General features: G+C 43.6%; 1 protein-coding gene across 18 annotated transcripts in view; it reads left to right on the top strand.

Annotated features, from left to right (window-relative positions):
* PTPRS (protein tyrosine phosphatase receptor type S) overlaps positions 1-19,496 on the top strand; it is a 580,801-nt gene that overhangs the window by 111,257 nt on the left and 450,048 nt on the right. For all 18 annotated transcript variants that reach the window (XM_044268386.1, XM_044268351.1, XM_044268378.1 and 15 more), the window contains exon 3: positions 18,848-18,993. In XM_044268386.1, coding sequence (XP_044124321.1) covers positions 18,848-18,993 — 146 coding nt within the window. The remainder of the gene's footprint in view (positions 1-18,847; positions 18,994-19,496) is intronic.

The raw sequence follows: 19,496 nt of genomic DNA, 5'->3' as shown, positions 1-19,496 counted from the left end.
ACAAAATGGTACCGCGATGGGGAAGCGTTTCGCACCGAGCTTTGCGAATTTAGATATGGGCCGTTTTGAGGAGGAATTCATCTACAGCGAGCACCCGTAGAAAGAAAAGATCATCTTTTATAAAAGGTACATTGACGACCTGATCCTCATCTGGAAGGGAAACACAGAAGAGGCTAACGCTTTCATTTCTCATTTAAATACAAATACGTGGAACCTCAGACTCACAGCAAACAGTTCAATCACCTCGATCGAATACTTAGATCTGAATCTCTACCACAGCGACAAAACAATAATGTCCAAAACTTTCTTCAAAAAAGTAGACGGCAACAGCTACCTGGACTACAAAAGCGCTCACCACAAAAAAAGGAAAGACAATATTCCCTTCAGTCAGTTCAAAAGACTAAGAAGAAACTGTACCACCAGGGAGGATTTTATCTCACAAAGCCAAATCTTACGCTCAAGATTTACCAGTAAAAAATACCCTAGAGGGATTATTGATGGCGCCTACAAGCGAGCTAGTAAGCAAAGTCAGGAGGAGTGCCTGACGAAGAAGGACAAAACCAAAGAACCAGAGGTAACAACCAAATTCAAATCCTCCTTAATCACTATGTTCAATTCAAATCACGATGTCCTGAGGAACATTCTCACAAAACATTGGAATATTCAAAAAAATGACCCCTTCCTCAAAGAAACCATTCCGTCCAAGCGCCAGATCATCTTCAGAAGGGCGAGGACATTGAAAAATATACTAGCTCCGAGCAAATTGAAAAAGAAAAAGCCCACAGCAACAACCACCCTAGCACTTTTTCCAGACCTGATAGGAAGCTACAAATGCAATCACTCCCAATGCAAATGCTGCATGAGTATCGCCAATCGAACAAAAAAATTCAAAAGCAATGCCACAGGAGAAGAATTCCAAATAAAGAGCTTTATGAACTGCTCCTCTTCATTCATAGTATACCTGGCGGAATGCGAATGCGGCCTACAATATGTAGGTCGCACCATACAGTCACTTAGGGAACATCTAAACAAACATTGGTGGAACATTGTACACGGATTCCAGAAACATAGCGTTTCAAGACTTTTTTTTTATCACGTCACGACAAAGACCCTGCCAAACTCCACATCATACCAATCGAATCCATCAACAAAACTTGTCCTGATAGATTTAGAACACTACAAAAAAGGGAGATGTTTTGGATTTTCTAATTGCAGACGCTAGAACCATATGGTCTAAACGAGAGTCTAGAGAACAGGTGCTTCTGACTCTAAAAACCTGTTTTCCTTTCCCTCCCTTTCCTTCCCTCCCCCTTTCCCCTGGCACCGTCCCACAATATCTGATCACCCTCATCCAACTACCATTCAATCCTTCCCCTGATCCCATTATCCATAATTTAATATTTTTATCCCCATTTTATTAAATAATCATTTAATCCCACACCTAACTACCACATATGACATTTAATCCCCATTTTACAAAATAATCATTTAATCCCACACCTAACCATCAATATATGACATTCAATCCACTTCTATAGGACATTGCATACAATTATTTATATATATATATATATATATATATATATATAATATATGTATATGGGAAAAGTTGTCTTTTGCCGAGATATTTCTCTCACCCAGCATGGGTATATGTAAAATGACACCCTAAAACACATTCCCCAACTTCGTACGGAGATACCACATGTGTGACACTTTTTTGCAGCCTAGGTGGGCAAAGGGGCCCACATTCCAAAGAGCATTTCACAGGCCATTTTTTTTACAGATTTTAATTTCAAACTACTTTGCATGCATTTGGGCCCCTAAAATGCCAGGGCAGTATAACTACCCCACATGTGACCCCATTTTGGAAAGAAGGCACCCCAAGGTATTTCGTGATGGGCATAGTGAGTTCATGGAAGCTTTTAATTTTTGTCACAAGTTAGTGGAATATGAGAGTTTGTAAGAAAAAAAAACATAATTTTCCACTAACTTGTGACTAAAAATTCTAGGAACTCGCCATGCCCCTCACAGAATACCTTGGAGTGTCTTCTTACCAAAATGAGGTCATTTGTGGGGTAGTTATACTGCCCTGGCATTTTAGGGGCCCAGATGCGTGAGAAGTAGTTTGAAATCAAAATCTGTAAAAAATGGCCTGTGAAATCAGAAAGGTGCTCTTTGGAATGTGGGCCCCTTTGCCCACCTAGGCTGCAAAAAAGTGTCACACATGTGGTATCGCCGTACTCAGGAGAAGTTGGGGAATGTGTTTTGGGGTGTCATTTTACATATACCCATGCTGGGTGAGATAAATATCTCAGCAAAAGTCAACTTTTCCCATTTTTTTTTTTTTTATACAAAGTTGGCATTTGACCAAGATATTTCTCTCACCCAGCATGAATATATGTAAAATGACACCCCAAAACACATTCCCCAACAGCGATACCACATGTGTGACACTTTTTTGCAGCCTAGGGGCGCAAAGGGGCCGAAATTCCTTTTAGGGGGGAATTTTTAGACATTTGGATCCCAGACTTCTTCTTACGCTTTAGGGCCCCTAAAATGCCAGGGCAGTGTAAATACCCCACATGTGACCCCATTTTGGAAAGAAGACACCCCAAGGTATTCAATGAGGGGCATGCCGAGTTCATAGAAAAAAATTTTGGCACAAGTTAGCGGAAATTGATTATTTTTTGTTTTTTCTCACAAAATCTCCCTTTCCGCTAACTTGAAACAAAAATTTCAATCTTTCTTGGACTCAATATGCCCCTCAGCGAATACCTTGGGGTGTCTTCTTTCCAAAATGGTGTTATTTGTGGGGTGTTTGTACTGCCCTGGCATTTGAGGGTCTCCGCAATCATTACATGTATGGCCAGCATTAGGAGTTTCTGCTATTCTCCTTATATTGAGCATACGGGTAATGAGATTTTTTTTTTTCGTTCAGCCTCTGGGCTGAAAGAAAAAATGAACGGCACAGATTTCTTCATTCGCATCCAGCAATGTGGATGAAAAAATCTCTGCCCCCCCAAAAAAAGGAGGGGAAAGGCATCTGCCAGGACATAGGAGCTCCACCCAACATCCATACCCACTTAGCTCGTATGCCCTGGCAAACATGATTTCTCCATTCACATCAATCGATGTGGATGAATAAATCATTGCCGGGATGAACAACACCACCTCCTCAGCTCATATGCCTCGGCAAACGTATCTTTTACTGCAGAAGAGAAATCTCGTCTTGCAGCGCCGCATACACGACTTGTGTGTAATCTGACAGCAGCGCAATCAGTGCTGCAGCTAGTCGATCGGTTGGTCCACCTGGAAGGTAAAAAAAAAAAAAAAAGAAAAGCCAAAACCAGGCCGCAACGCAATAAATTTTTTTAACTTTTGAATAGAACATATAAACTTTATTTAACTGCTTACTGGTGTGTGTTTTTTTTACCTTTTTATAGGACAAACCTCTCCTTCCCCATGGGACAATATGCAAAGCGCAAATCGCCCAAAGATGTGGCGAAGTGCGTTATGCACTTTGTCCCAGGTGAAAGGAGAGGTTTGCAGCAGCTGTGTGTGAATGGGCCCTAATAGCCTTGTGTGCCTGTCCTGAGATGCAATCCCTATGCTAAGTGTACCTGTGTGTGGTACTTCCGGAAACACTGTCCAAAGCATAGGGCAGGGTGGTCAGTGCAGTCAGGACAGAAATAGCGGGTGTCACGCCTTATTCCACTCCTGCTACAGACACGACATCTTTTTCGGGGTGAAGGTTGGGTTTAGGTACCAGGAACGACACTGGGGAAATGTCGCTCGTGTAGACGGCTAACTACACTGGTGGATAGGGCCACGGAACCTCCTGCATACAGGAGGTTCTCGATGATCTCTTCCTGAAATTTGAGGTAGGATCGTGTTCTCCCAGCCTTACTGTAGAGAACAAAACTATTATACAGAGCCAATTGAATTAAATATACAGACACCTTCTTATACCAACGTCTGGTGCATCGGGAAACTAAATACGGAGACAACATCTGGTCATTGAAGTCCACCCCTCCCATGAGCAAATTATAGTCGTGGACTGAGAGGGGCTTTTCAATGACTCTGGTTGCTCGCTCAATTTGGATTGTCGTGTCTGCGTGAATGAAGGAGAGCATGTAAACGTCACGCTTGTCTCTCCATTTCACCGCGAGCAGTTCTCCGTTACACAAGGCAGCCCTCTCCCCCCTTGCAAGACGGGTGGTAACGAACCATTGGGGGAAGCCCGCGCGACTAGTTCGCGCGGTGCCACAGCAGACAATCTGTTCTAGAAACAAATGCCTGAAGAGGGCCACACTTGTGTAGAAATTGTCCACATAAAGATGGTACCCCTTGCCAAATAAGGGTGACACCACGTCTCAGACTGTCTTCCCACTGCTCCCCAGGTAGTCAGGGCAACCGACCGGCTCCAGGGTCTGATCTTTTCCCTCATAGATCCGAAATTTGTGGGTATTGCCTGTGGCCCTTTCACAGAGCTTATATAATTTGACCCCATACCGGGCGCGCTTGCTTGGGATGTATTGTTTGAAGCCAAGGCGCCCGGTAAAATGTATAAGGGACTCGTCTGCGCAGATGTTTTGCTCAGGGGTATACAAATCAGCAAATTTCTGGTTGAAGTGGTCTATGAGTGGCCGAATTTTGTGGAGCCGGTCAAAAGCTGGGTGGCCTCTGGGACGGGAGGTGGTGTTATCACTAAAGTGCAGGAAACGCAGGATGGCCTCAAATTGTGCCCTGGACATGGCAGCAGAGAACATGGGCATGTGATGAATTGGGTTTTTGGACCAATATGACCGCAATTTATGCTTTTTGGTTAGACCCATGTTGAGGAGAAGGCCCAGAAATTTTTTTAATTCGGAAACTTGGAGTGGTTTCCACCGGAAAGGCTGGGCATAAAAGCTTCCCGGGTTGGCGGATATAAATTGAGTGGCATACCGGTTTCTTTCTGCCACAACTAAGTCCAAGAGCTCCGCAGTCAAGAACAGCTCAAAAAATCCCAGGGCCGAACCGATCTGAGCTGTCTCAACCCAAACTCCAGACTGGGCGGTGAAAGGGGGAACTAATGGTGCGGCTACAGTTGGGGACTGCCAATCAGGATTTGACAGCACCTCAGGGGTCTACGGCCTGTCTGTGCGGTGGCTGCGACGGGGTAACTAATGCACGTGCCACCGTACCAGCTTCAACTGCCCTTCTGGTGCTCGCCACTTCACCATGTTGTACGGCAGTGCTGGTACTAGGTCCAGGGAGGGCTGCGCTGCTGGTGTATGCCTCACCACGTAATCCAGCGCATGCCTATACTCTCTCTGCCTTCAGACCCCGCTGAAGAAGGTCGTACAGACCGAAACGTTCAGGATATTTTTCTATCTGATATGGCATAAATACTATATGTAAATTAATTTGCACTGGATGTATACTAAACAGCATTCTGTTTATTAAGAATTAAATGAGATTATTTATCTTTGCATCAACTTTTGGAGTGCCGTGGATTTAACTTATACTGCCTCACCACGTAATCCGACAGCGCCAGCCCCACTCTGCTGCCCTTGAAGCGGATCTTGCGCAACCTGTGGTCTAGCGACACGGGGCCGTGTACGCCTGGTGGTATCAGGGACCTTAACCTCCTCGTCCGAACTTTGTGTCAGACTGCCACTGCTTTCTACAGGTTCATATTCTGACCCGCTAGATTCTTCAGATGAGGTTTCCCATTCCACATCCGACTGGGTCAGGACTCAGAAGCCTGTAGGCCTCTTCAGAAGAATACCCCCTGTTTGACATTTGGGCTACTAAATTTAGGGGTATTCCCTGAGACTACCCAAGAAAAAAAGCAAGCCTGTCTTACAAATGGGAGGCTAGCGAAGTACCGGAGGCCGCTGCGGTTGATAAAAAATATCAAAACTGATTTTTTTTTATCGCCGCAGCGCTTGTAAAGTGAATCTGCAGTGATCCCTCCAAAAAAATTTGGGGTCACTGCGGCGGGGCGGGCGTGGGCGAACGCACGTGTGGGCGACCGATCAGGCCTGATCGGGCAAACACTGCGTTTTGGGTGGATGGCGAACTAAGGTGACACTAATACTATTATAGATCTGACTGTGATCAGTTTTGATCATTTACAGATACTATAAAAGTACAGAAGCTGATTAGCGATACGCTAATCAGCGAATAAGTGACTGCGGTGCGGTGGGCTGGGTGCTAAACGATCGCTAAACTACCTAACCAAGGGGCCTAAACTATCCCTAAAACCTAACAGTCAATACCAGTGAAAAAAAAAAAAGTGACAGTTTACACTGATCACTTTTTTCACTTTCACTAGTGATTGACAGGGGCAAGAAGGGGTGATCAAGGGGTTAATGGGGGTGATCTGGGGCTAAGTGTAGTGTTTGGTGCTACTCACTGTGAAGCCTGCTCCTCTGCTGAGACCAACCGACGAAAAGGACCAGCAGAGGAGCAGGGAAGCCATTTAACACATCATATTTACAAATATGATGTGTTAACTGGCTTCTGAATGGAGATTATAAAAATCGCCAGCTGCCAGCAACGATCATTGGCTGGCAGGCTGGTGACGTGGCCCCCCTCTAACTTTTGCCGGCTAAGCGCGTCATCTCGCGTCTCGCGATATGATGCGTATATGCGTGACTGTGCGCAGCGCTGCCGCCTCCGGACCGCGATCCTGCGTTAGGCGGTCCGGAGGCGGTTAAACACTGACAGTGCGCGCGTTTTTTGTGAACACCTATCGCATCAGATGCCCCACGTGCTGGGAAACGAGCGGCCTCCACTGTGATCCACCAGGTTAGTTACCTTTCCTTGGTACATCTATCCAGGCCAGCACCTCTTCTCCCAATGCCAGCACAAGTAACATATCTGCTATCACCCACATCTTCATCCCGGCCACACATATAATCTTGTCCCCCACCTTTGGGACCCAGGCGCATGTGTTCATTCATTTTTTTATCATTTTCTATTGTGTAATCCTCTGACCTTAGCAATCCCTATCGCGATGATTTCATACATATATTTTTATATATATATACAGTCATGTGAAAAAATTAGGACACCCTTTGAAAGCATGTGGTTTTTTGTAACATTTTTAATAAAAGGTTATTTCATCTCCGTTTCAACAATACAGAGAGATTAAAGTAATCCAACTAAACAAAGAAAACTGAAGAAAAGTCTTTTCAAGATCTTCTGTAAATGTCATTCTACAAAAATGCCTATTCTAACTGAGGAAAAAGATAGGACACCCTCACATGTATTCCCTCTTAAATTGGCTCAGATCTCACACAGGTATATCACACCAGGTGCACATAATTAGTAGATCGTTACTCTGCATGTTGAATGAGGCTTGCCCTATTTAAACCTCAGACATTTAGTTTGGTGTGCTCCTGACTGTTGAAGTGAGAGTGAGCACCATGGTGAGAGCAAAAGAGCTGTCAGAGGACTTCAGAAAAAAGATTGTAGCAGCCTATGAGTCTGGGAAGGGATTTAAAAAGATCTCAAAAGATTTTGAAATCAGCCATTCCACTGTCCGGAAGATAGTCTACAAGTGGAGGGCTTTCAAAACAACTGCCAACATGCCCAGGACTGGTCGCCCCAGCAAGTTCACCCCAAGAGCAGACCGCAAGATGCTAAAAGAGGTCTCCAAAAACCCTAAAGTGTCATCTCGAGAACTACAGCAGGCTCTGGCTACTGTTGATGTAGAAGTACATGCCTCTACAATCAGAAAGAGACTGTACAAGTTTAACTTGCATGGGAGGTGTGCAAGGAGGAAACCTTTGCTTTCCAAGAGAAACATCGAGGCCAGACTGACATTTGCCAGAGATAAAGTTGACAAAGACCAGGACTTCTGGAATAATGTTCTTTGGACAGATGAGTCCAAAATTGAATTATTTGGACACAACAGCAGAGGACATGTTTGGCGTAAACCAAACACAGCATTCCAAGAAAAGAACCTCATACCAACTGTGAAGCATGGAGGTGGAAGTGTCATGGTTTGGGGCTGCTTTGCTGCAGCAGGACCTGGTCAGCTCACCATCATAGAATCCACGATGAATTCTACTGTGTATCAGAAGGTGCTTGAAGAACATGTGAGACCATCAGTTAGAAAATTAAAGCTGAAGCGGAACTGGACCATGCAACATGACAATGACCCAAAACATACTAGTAAATCAACCAAAGATTGGCTGAAAAAGAAGAAATGGAGAGTCCTGGAATGGCCAAGTCAAAGTCCAGATTTGAATCCCATTGAGATGCTGTGGGGTGACTTGAAAAGGGCTGTACGTGCAAGAAACCCCTCAAACATCTCACAGCTGAAAAAGTTCTGCATTGAGGAGTGGGGTAAAATTTCCTCAGACCGATGTCGAAGACTGGTAGATGGCTACAAGAACCGTCTCACTGCAGTTATTTCAGCCAAAGGAGGTAACACTCGCTATTAGGGGCAAGGGTGTCCTATCTTTTTCCTCAGTTAGAATAGGCATTTTTGTAGAATGACATTTACAGAAGATCTTGAAAAGACTTTTCTTCAGTTTTCTTTGTTTAGTCGGATTACTTTAATCTCTCTGTATTGTTGAAACGGAGATGAAATAACCTTTTATTAAAAATGTTACAAAAAACCACATGCTTTCAAAGGGTGTCCTAATTTTTTCACATGACTGTATATATATATATATATATATATACATACATACATACATACATACATTTTTTTTATCCATAGTCACATTTAATCCAAATTTTATCTTCATGCCCTACATCTATATCTATTTCTATCATGATTTTTCCCCCCTCTTTTTTCCCATTTTTTCTTGTTTATCTCCCAAGAACCAAAATGCATTAATCACCCTTATACATGGCCAAATTATGCAATTATTGCCACATTGTCGTGACACCCAATCATAGCGATTCCAGTAGATAGCTAGTGATAGGCGCATATATCAATGCCAACGTCAAAGATGTCCTCAATGAATCTTTTGGAGATTGTTGTACTTTTATCATTTTACCTTTTACTATGTCTCTATTTTTTAACATTCAGTCTTCTCAGAATATATGTATGTATATATTTATACTTTTTAAATCCTCCCTATAATTTATTACTTGAAAATATATTTACGTATTTACTCTTTTATACATTTATATACACATATACCCTCGCTACGACTTCTCAGATATATTATCTATATCTATTTTTTATTTATCTTCACCAAAGTAGATGTATATAATCAATATATTTCTTTCTGTAGACTTGATAAAGGGGTCATGTACCCCGAAACGCGTTGTCCTGATTAAATCAAATTGTTTTCTACCGTTGGTTGTGGATTTGCGCCCGTTACTCTGTCTTTTTCTCTTGGACTTTCTTGGTCCACCAAACCCACAGCTCTCATACTCACCCGATCGGCGGTTCGGCACCGACCGAAGGGTGTTTGGACAAAGCCGTCGGCACCAACCAACCCTCACGAGTACTTAGCCTTCATTGTAGTTGCACCCAATTGGTGCAACTCTGACAGGTGCCAATCGCTGGCCAATCGCAGCGCACAGCTCACAGCCTGGGAGGTTTTTATCTCCCAGGCTGTGAGCTGTGCGCTGCGATTGGCCAGCGCTGCAGCCTAGGAGAAGGAGACGCCCACAGGACAAGGGAAGACCCGCCTACTATAACTTAAGAAGCAAAGGTACCGGAGCCTATAACGGGAGAACGGAGCGGCGCCCGGGGATAATGGTAAGTGCAGTGAGATCTCCGGGCGCCGCTCTATATGGCAGCATACTCCGTTCACATAGCTTATACAAGTGAAAGGTCCTCTTTAAAGCGCTGCGCCACCAGGTCAAAGACCTGTTAAATATTTAAATGGCCAAAATACTGCAATCACTACGCTTTAAGTATTACTGTCATAGGGACAAGGGATCTAGAGTGATGACTAATCTCTTAAGAGCTCAAAAGAGCAAGACTTTTATCTACTCTATTAAAACTAAAGACGGTAAGAAACTCGCCACGACGCCTGCTATAGCGAGAGAATTCTGTAACTTCTACTCGTCACTATATAACTTAGAAAACGAGGAATTGAAAGCAGATTCTAACCAACGCTACTTAGGCAACTGCATTGATTCCTTCCTTAAATCCATCACAATGCCCACCTTATCAGTAGACAATAAGTCCAAACTGCTGCAACCCTTCACAAATGAAGAGGTAGATGAGATCCTTGGCTCTATACCAACGGGCAAAAGCCTAGGCCCAGATGGTTATCCTATTTATTACTATAAGAAATTTAAACATATCCTGACCCCATACTTTGTGAGACTCTGTAATGACCTGCTGCAGGGGTCCACCCTCCCTGCCCAAGCCCAAGAAGCGCACATTACCATCATTCACAAGGAGAGGAAAGACCAAGAGATATGTGGTAGCTATAGACCCATATCTCTCCTAAACACAGATCTGAAGTGGTGGGCCAAGCTGCTAAGCCACAGGATTGCCTCACTGCTTCCTAGCCTGATTGGTGAGGAGCAGGTGGGATTTGTTTTGGGCAGTTAGGGTAGACGTAATGTTAGCATAATTTTACATGCGGTTTCTTATGCTAACTCGAAAAAGATGCCCCTAGTCCTTCGAGGAACAGACTCAGAAAAAGCGTTCGACAGAGTGAGGTGGAAATTTATGCGGAAAAGCCTTTGGGTTCCCGGATAGATTTGTGCAACGATATTCATGATGTACTCCTCCCCATCAGCCTGTATATTGGTGAATAATACAATGTCAGACTCCTTTAGCATTGGAAATGATACCAGACAGGGTTGCCCACTATCTCCTACGCTCTTCATACTAGCCATGGAAACGCAGCTACTGAAATTTAGGAAGACCCCTAATATTAGAGGCTTGAGAATAAACAAGTTTGAACACAAAATGGCAGCATTTGCCGACGATCTGTTAATGTTCATCTCAAACCCGGAAATAGCCATGCCACATGTAATGGATATTTTCGAGGCATTTGGCAAAGCATCTAATTTCAAGATCAACTTTTACAAATCAGAGGCTCTAGGGATTTCTATTTCCCCCTCCCCAGCTGAGAAGAATAAAATATATAACCCCTTTTAAATGGCCTGCTAAAGCAATCAAATATCTGGGGATCATGATACCTGCCAATTTGAATTTACTTTTTCAACTCAACTACACCCCCTTATTGACTAAGATACAATCTACCTTATCAGGCTTCTCAAAGAAAATGTTATCCTGGCTGGGGAGGAAAAACGCGCTAGTCACATTCATCCTCCCACAACTGTTATACTTCTTTAGGTCCCTCCCGATCTCCATAACTGGCGCATTTCAAACCAAATTTAATTCGTTTTTTAGTAACTTTCTCTGGGATGGCGGAAAAGCTAGACTGCCCTACTCGCTCCTCACTAGGAAAAAGAAACAAGGAGGCATTTCTCTACCAGATGTCAACTTATATCTACATGCCATTCACCTAGAAAGATGGTTAGCATTAACACGACTTGATCCGATCCCTATAGACGTTGATGTGGAAAAATCCCTGTTAGGGAGACAAAGAGAATTCCTGCTATGGTATAAAAAGCCCTTGCCGAATAAACAGGATTTACCATTTGATCTCCTAAGAAACACAATCCATAAATGCCAAAGTTCAAATGAGCTGAATATGGGAAAGAATAAACTGTCCCCCTTAGCCCCCCTTCATATACTACCACAGATACTTGCAAACCGCTCTTTGGAGGTCACAAAAATCTGGTCATCTGTAGCTCATTTTAGGATAAGCGATCTGTATCGCTCCAAAGCTAGTAAGGATTTCTAGAAAGACATCGCCGGCAATACTGGTGTGACGGGAGATATCCTACAAATTTGGGACTTTGAGAAATCCTGTACTAGTTTCAAGAAATCCAACCATTTGCCCCTGCCTGACCCTACATGGCTGGAAAACTATGTATTATTATCCGAATCCAGGAAAATTCCTTTAAAACTATATCTAGGTGATATAGAACCCCAGAATTCCTCCACCGAATAAATCTGTCTCCCTCAGACAAATGTTGGAGATGCTCTTCAGGTATTGGCAATATCTCACACATTTGGTGGTTTTGCCCCAAAATGAAAGAGTTTTGGTCTGGGATTGTCACTGATGATGTTGCAGATTGCTGGAACTTATGAATAAACGTCAGACTTGCTTGATCCCAAACTAAGGAGCATATAGGTGAGCCCTATATAACCCTAAAAGCTCTCCCTGACTGCTATGCCCATGCAAGGGTCTCAATGGTAGACGATTGCATGTCCATGTACCTAAGACTGTGTGACACCTGAAAACCCTATAATCGTGAGAGGACACGACCACCGGCTCCCTGCACTTAATACGGACTGAGTCAGGGTCACCTAGAATCAAGCCAACAAGGAAACACAATACATAAAAAGACTTATCTGAGCAAACAGCAGCAGCAGCCTCCAGCAGTGAACACTTCATCCAGGAAGTAGTATAAACTGCAAAGTGAGGCAGTATGGGAGGGAATATAAAGGGAGACAATTAGTCTAAATAGGTGGCACCTGGGAGAAGGAAAGGAGATGACAAAGTGAAACCAAAACAAAGAACGTCATGCAAAAGGTAGAGAAGGACGTCTGCCAGACCTTCTCACAGAACTGGCGGTGACAGGGATTTAATGTATAATCAATCAAATATGCCCCAGTAGGGTAAAGCTATATGCCCAATTAGTACTGCTTTGGTTACCAGAAGCAGTCTTTAGACCAAGAAAATCTAATTTGGCCACTCATATGATCACAGCAGCAAAGTTACTCATTCCGCTACAGTGGAAAGAGACGAACCCTCCGACTATGTCTATGTGGTATGATGAGATGACACATTTGTGTCGCATGGAAGAGTTAGCTAGCTAGGAAAACAAGATTAGGAAAGCTTTCCTAAATGTATGGCAACCATGGTTAACACATGTAAAGGAGAAAATGGAACTAGACACAAAGGGATGAGTCTTGATACGATTAAGGGATGGTCAAAGATGTATTTGTTTATATAGAGATTGCATACGTATTTCAATGCATATGAGATCTTGGTCGACATAGTCCAATCCAGAAAATCAAAGCCAGGGGAGTCTTCACATACCGCAAGGAACAGTAAAGGGGAACCAGAGCACTTCAGATGCCAGCCTTTATACTCAGAAAAAGGCAGCTCACACTTGCGTGCCTGCATTCCTGGTGGAGCTGCCAACTGTGTGCCCTCATGTTCGGTAGCCTTGCTAACTTCCTCATTCACCCTGGGCTTCGATGTCTGTGAGGGCCGGGCTATATTCCTGGTTCCCCCAGCAACCAGACGCTGCTGCCATACACCTGATAGTGACTAGTCACTCTGTCACTCTCTTACTGATTATATCACTTTAATATACCCTGAATTCCTAACTATATCTCCTATTCTATCTAGAATCTCTTTATACTGTTCCTATCACAGTATATTAGTGGGTTATGTTTGTAGACTGTTTTAGCAGACAGAGGCACAGACCCAGAGCATCATCCTTCCAGACCGCAAGTACAATACAGTTCTGGTCATTCTGCACAGGCAGCTCCCTACCTTTTTCCTCCTTGATTGGCTGATCCAGGCTGTCTGTCAGCCTCTGAACCAGCCAGGGCAATCCCTTCCCCTCACTTCCACCCAGTGTCATGTGTCTATTCTTCTTCCTCACTTGGGGTTTTGCCCACCAACATGGACAGTAAAATGGTACTGCATACCATTTAAAGTGATTTGTCCAAAACTAATAAAAAATCTTTGGATTCGTTTTGCAGATGAATTTTTGTGAAATGATTATGATTAGTTTAAAATAGATTTGCCTATACTTAATTATCAATTATTCCTCAACATTGAAATTGCAACACCAAGAAGCACATGCTGTAAGGTTATGCAAATCGAGGAAGTAACAGGTGTCGGTAAGATCTGCAAATTATAACATTTATAAGCACCTAGCTCCAGTAGCCAGATTGAAACCAATGTTTTTTTTTTAGCCACATGAAACCTCAAAAATCCAAGTCATGTGGGATGATTGTGTGATACCTCATGTTCAAAGACGTGCCAGTTATGACCACTTGTTGTAAACTGAGAGGGACAGAATCATTGAGAGACCTTGGTTTATTAATCCAGCAGATCGTTGTGTGTCTGGGTTGAGATGTCAACACTGTTGAGACAAACCTTAATGTTGATGGATTATCGGATTAGAAGAATGGCGCATAATGATCCATTCTGTACTGCAAGTGAAATTGAACATCATATCCTACCGGATTTGCGACTTTTCTCATCTGCAATTTATGCTGCCCTTGCCAAGTCTACAAAAATGGGGCATGTTAAGGGTAGAGAGGGTGTTTCAGGGGCGAAGCCCTCGTCCCTGGCTACTTTATCGTTATTTACGCCGAAAGCTAGAGTAAGGGTACTTTCACACTTGCGTTGCTGGATTCCGGATCCGCCAATCTGTGTGCAAACGGAAACCATTTGTAGACTGATGCAGATCTGTCTCACAAATCCATTGCAATACCGGATCCGTCTCTCCGGTGTACTTCCGGATATGGTATTTAATTTTTTTTCCATATTTTTAAAGGTCTGCAAACTCAATACTGGAAAAGTGTGAAAGTACCCTAAATATTGACTAAAATCTATGGCAGTTCGGAGCTGCCATAGATTTAATTCCGTTGCATGGAGAGCCAGGAGGAGCAGGTGCATAGCTAAAGGCGGTTTCCTATTTTTTTTTTCCCCGTCTTCCAAGAGCCATAACTTTGTGCGTTTCCCTTCACATAGCCATGTGAAGGCTTTATTTGTGCAGGACAAGTTGTATTTTTAATGGTACGATTACATTTGTAATTTGCCATATGCTGCTTTGCTGAAAGGAAAATAAAATCTTTGTGGGGTGAATTATTCTGCGGGTCAGTACAATTTTGATGATACCAAATTTATACATCCTTATTTTGTTTTACTATTTAAAATCATTAAAACAAAATCAGCATCACCATATTTTGAAACTCATAACATATCTGTTTACTGACCTTTGACTGTTACATATTGGAGTAAATATTACTTTTGTGATCACTGTTTCTTCCATTTTTGGTTGGTGGTGGGATAGGCAAAGTGACCAAAAAACATTGACTTGCCAAAATTGGGTCAGCCAGTTTTATATAGGTACAAATCTGCTGACAGATGCCCTTTAATCCATAGTGCACACAAATTAGTTATTACATTTCCCATATGTCTACTTTATGTTGGCATCATTTTGTAGATGTAATTTAATTTGTTAGAACATTAGAAGACTTAGAATTTTAGAAGCAATTCTTAACATTTTTTAGAAAATTTCCAAAACTTTTTACATAAAAGAAACCACCCATAAATAACCCCATTTTAGAAACTGTACCCCTCAAGTTATTCAAAACTGATTTTACAAACTTTATTTACCCTTTAGATGTTTCACAAGATTTAAAGGAAAATGGAGACTTCGGCTCATTGGAGCCCATACATACAATACTCTAAGGACTTGGATCTCTATACAGTATTAATCCGAAGATTTGAATGAAGTGACTTTGGATGTAGCATTCGAAGCTCGCTTCGCTCATGACTAACTGTGACTTATGCAGTGCCTCAGAGGACTACTGCAAACGGTTAATTACTGCTAAAATGGTTAATTTAATTTTAAATAGTACTATGTAACATAAAATGAACCCTTTTATGTTGCTGAGTTAAATACTGTGATTTATTATTAAAGCACTTATTCCATACCTAAAAGTAGGGCTGAAACGATTACTTGATTGAATCGAGTAATTCCACAGACTAAAGTCAATTTGTTTGTGTCATGTGACCACAGAGCGGGAGTGAAGCGCTTGCTATTACTTATCGCTCCGTGGTCACCTGCCAGCCCGTACTGCGCTGCACTGGATCCTGACACATCGTCAGGTCATAGTTCACGTAAATGCGCACTATGACGTCAAGATCCAGTGCAGCACGCGGAGAAGAAGAGGAAGGAGCTGTGGAGTGGCGCCCCTACAGGAAAGTTGAGTATTTTATTTCACTAGCGCTGGGGACATGGCACTGAAGGGGGACAGCCGATAATGGATGGCATGGAGGGGCAGAAAGGAGTGGGGGACATGGAGGGGCTGACTGATGACAGTGGGGGACATGGAGGGGCTGATCTGATGGCACTGGGGGAGTTGGAACATGGAGGGGCTGGTCTGATGGCACTGGGGGACATGGAGGGGCTGGTCTGATGGCACTGGAGGACATGGAGGGCCTGATCTGATGGCACTGGGGGACAAGGAGATGCTGATCTGATGGCACTGGGGGACATGGAGGGGCTGATCTGATGGCACTGGGGGACATGGAGGGCTTGGTCTGATGGCACTGGGGGAGTAGAGGATATGGAGGGGCTGATCTGATGGCACTGGGGGAGTAGGGGACATGGAGGGGCTGATCTGATGGGAATGGGGGGCTGATCTGATGGCACTGGGGGTGTAGGGGACATGGAGGGGCTGATCTGATGGCACTGGGGGACATGAAGGGGCTGATATGATGGCCCTGGGGGAGTGGGGGACATGGAGGGGCTGATCTGGTGGCACTGGGGGAGTGGGGGACAACGGAGGGGCTTCTCTGATGGCACTGGGGGAGTGGGGGACAACGAAGGGGCTTCTCTGATGGCACTGGGGGAGTAGGGGACATGGAGGGGCTGATCTGATGGCACTGGGGGACATGGAGGGGCTGATCAGATGGCACTGGGGGAGTCGAGGACATGGCAATGGATGGCATGGAGGGGCTGATGGCACTAGGGTGGGGGGAGCTGATGGCACTGGTGGATAGTGGAGCTGATGGTACTGGTGGAACTGATGCACTTGGGCTGATCACACAGGGGGGAACGAAGGGTGTTGGGGACTGATGGCGGGGGGTCTGATGAGTTTTTATAAAGGAAAACAGTCTAATAATTAATTTTTTCTTATAAGATTACTCGATTAATCAGAAAAAATAATAGAATACTCGATTACTGAAATAATCGTTTACTGCAGCCCTACCTAATAGCAATGAATGAGTGTAATGTAACTAAAGCTGGCATATTTGGTTAGTTGACCAGGGTGATGGACTTTGCCCTCCCCTGGTTAGTGATGTCAGAACAGAGCTGCAGAAAAGACCTACATGTGCAAGCTACTGCAGAACCTTTATCCTTGAGGCTATAGCTGCCAACAGAGTACTGCTGAAGGAAAGATACAAGCGATCTTAGGTCCACAAGACCATGCAAGATAACATCAGTAAGGTTTTGCTCGTTTATGTGAAGAGACTGTACTGCTGTGGAAAGGGTTTATTGCCTCCGGCGCCCAGCACACTTTGAGACGCATTGGCCATCTGGATCTGCACCCCTCAGCTCATGAATAGCAGAAAGAGTTTACCAAAGACGTGCTATTCTGTCCTTGTTATTTTGGAAAGAGTGCAAAGTGTTTAGAAAGAGACTCGGGGACTACTACCATCTCCATTGCTACCCATACACGGTATTGGGGAAAGAACTGTGATATACTTTGGCACTGTGCCTTTGTTATATGTACTACTACACCTATCATCATTTCAGGAAAGATAAACTTTATTTATTGCAACCAACCAACCTTGTTATTAACTCCATCCTCCTTTTGCTGTTCCTGCATCCGTACTCCTGACTTGCACCCTGCCAACAACCAAATGTGAAAGGCAGCTTAACTAGCATCAGGCAGGTGCCCCACAAAGTTAGGGAGTCCCCCGAGGGAAGAAAGAGTGCACCCTCCACTTACTGTGCATCGCCTGGGGAGCACCAAAAGAGAGCACTGCAACAGTGAATTGAGTGTTACTACCCCTTTCAGGGCCACAACCACCACATCTATCCTCTCAGCATCCTCTCAGCTCTTCTCCTTCTCCATGGCTCTTTGAACATACTCGTAGCTTTCTATGGTCCACAGGTATGTCAAACACTTTTGGCATACATCTTATAAGTTAGGCTACTTTCACACTAGTGTTTTGGCTTTCCGTTTCTGAGATCCGTCGGGCTCTCACAAGCGGTCCAAATCCGTTTTGCCCTAATGCATTCTGAATGGAAAAGGATCCACTCAGAATGCATCAGTTTGCCTCCGTCCAGTCACCATTCCGCTCTGGAGGCGGGCCCCAAAATGGTGCATGCAGCGTTTTTCTGTCCGCGATGTGGTGCGGAGCAAGACGGATCCGTCCTTGCACACAATGTAAGTCAATGGGGACAGATCCATTTTATCTGACATAATAGAAAGCGGATCCGTCCCCCATTGACTTTCAATGGTGTTCAAGAGGGATCGTCGTGGCTGTAGAAGACATAATACAACCGGATCCGTTCATGACGGATGCATGCAGTTGTATTATTGTAATGGAAGCGTTTTTGCAGATCCATGACGAATCCGCAAAAAAGGCTAATGTGAAAGTATCCTTTAAAGGGAATCTGACACCACTTTTATGCTGCCTGCCCTGAGGGTAGCATAAAGTAGTGATAGACATTGATTCCAGCATATTCTCTCTCTCTCTCTCTCTAATGTAGTTTCTGAGTATTTACCATTTACTATTTTCCTGTGTCGCAACGTGAGGAAGGAGCACTAGTATTAATGATCTGTAGGTTTACCTCCGCACACTCTTGCTCTCTTGCCAGTGATTGACTTCTTTCTCCTTATGCAAAGTAGTAGAGCGATAGCAGTCACTCATAATCATGAGTGTGGCTGGGGGTATCCCAACAGCTCATGAACACAAGGACTCCTTCCTAACCATGTAATGCCAATGCTGCAGCTAGTAAATGCTCATAAATGCATAATGATACTCACATCATATTACAATAATTATCTTTTATGTGTCTTCTTAAGGTGTCCCTGAGTTTATCAAAAGGCCAACAGATGAAATTGGTGTTTCTGGTGGTGTGGCTTCCTTTGTGTGCCAAGCTGCCGGTGATCCCAAACCCAGAGTTACATGGAACAAGCGAGGCAAGAAAGTAAACTCCCAACGATTTGAGGTGGGTGTACATTCATGTCAAGAAGAAAATAAAAAAGTTCATCATTTGTGAAAAATACTCTTTAAATTTTAAGTAATAATTTCAGATCTGTTTATATGCTTGTTTAATTTCTTGTATCACTCCTCTTTAGGTTTTAGGGGATTAAAGGGGTTGTGCTACCATTAAGTATTTAAATATTATTGAGGATGGAAATCTAGTTATTTTTGTAACTTATTTCCTGTGGAGATAGAGGTATCCAGATATCAAACTTATTTTTAGGAGTAGGCAACACCTGCCTTTATATTCCAGTATTGGGTCATAACCTCATTCATATCCTCTGCCCAAAGCCAGGTCAGGAGATTGTAGCCATAAAATCAGTAAGATGGAACCACTTCACAGAGACCCCTATCATAAAACGTGAAGATAGCTTGAGGGTCATACACAAGTCTTACACAGACCAGAACAGTTAGAAGGGTCAGGAAAAGGCTAGCGTCCTCTCCCGCCAAGGTCACACATAAAACCCC

The sequence above is a fragment of the Bufo gargarizans genome, chromosome 1 (genome assembly GCF_014858855.1).
Source record: "Bufo gargarizans isolate SCDJY-AF-19 chromosome 1, ASM1485885v1, whole genome shotgun sequence".
Lineage (NCBI taxonomy): Eukaryota > Metazoa > Chordata > Amphibia > Anura > Bufonidae > Bufo > Bufo gargarizans.
The sequence above is the reverse complement of the archived record's forward strand: the minus strand, read 5'-3'. Positions and strand labels throughout refer to the sequence as shown.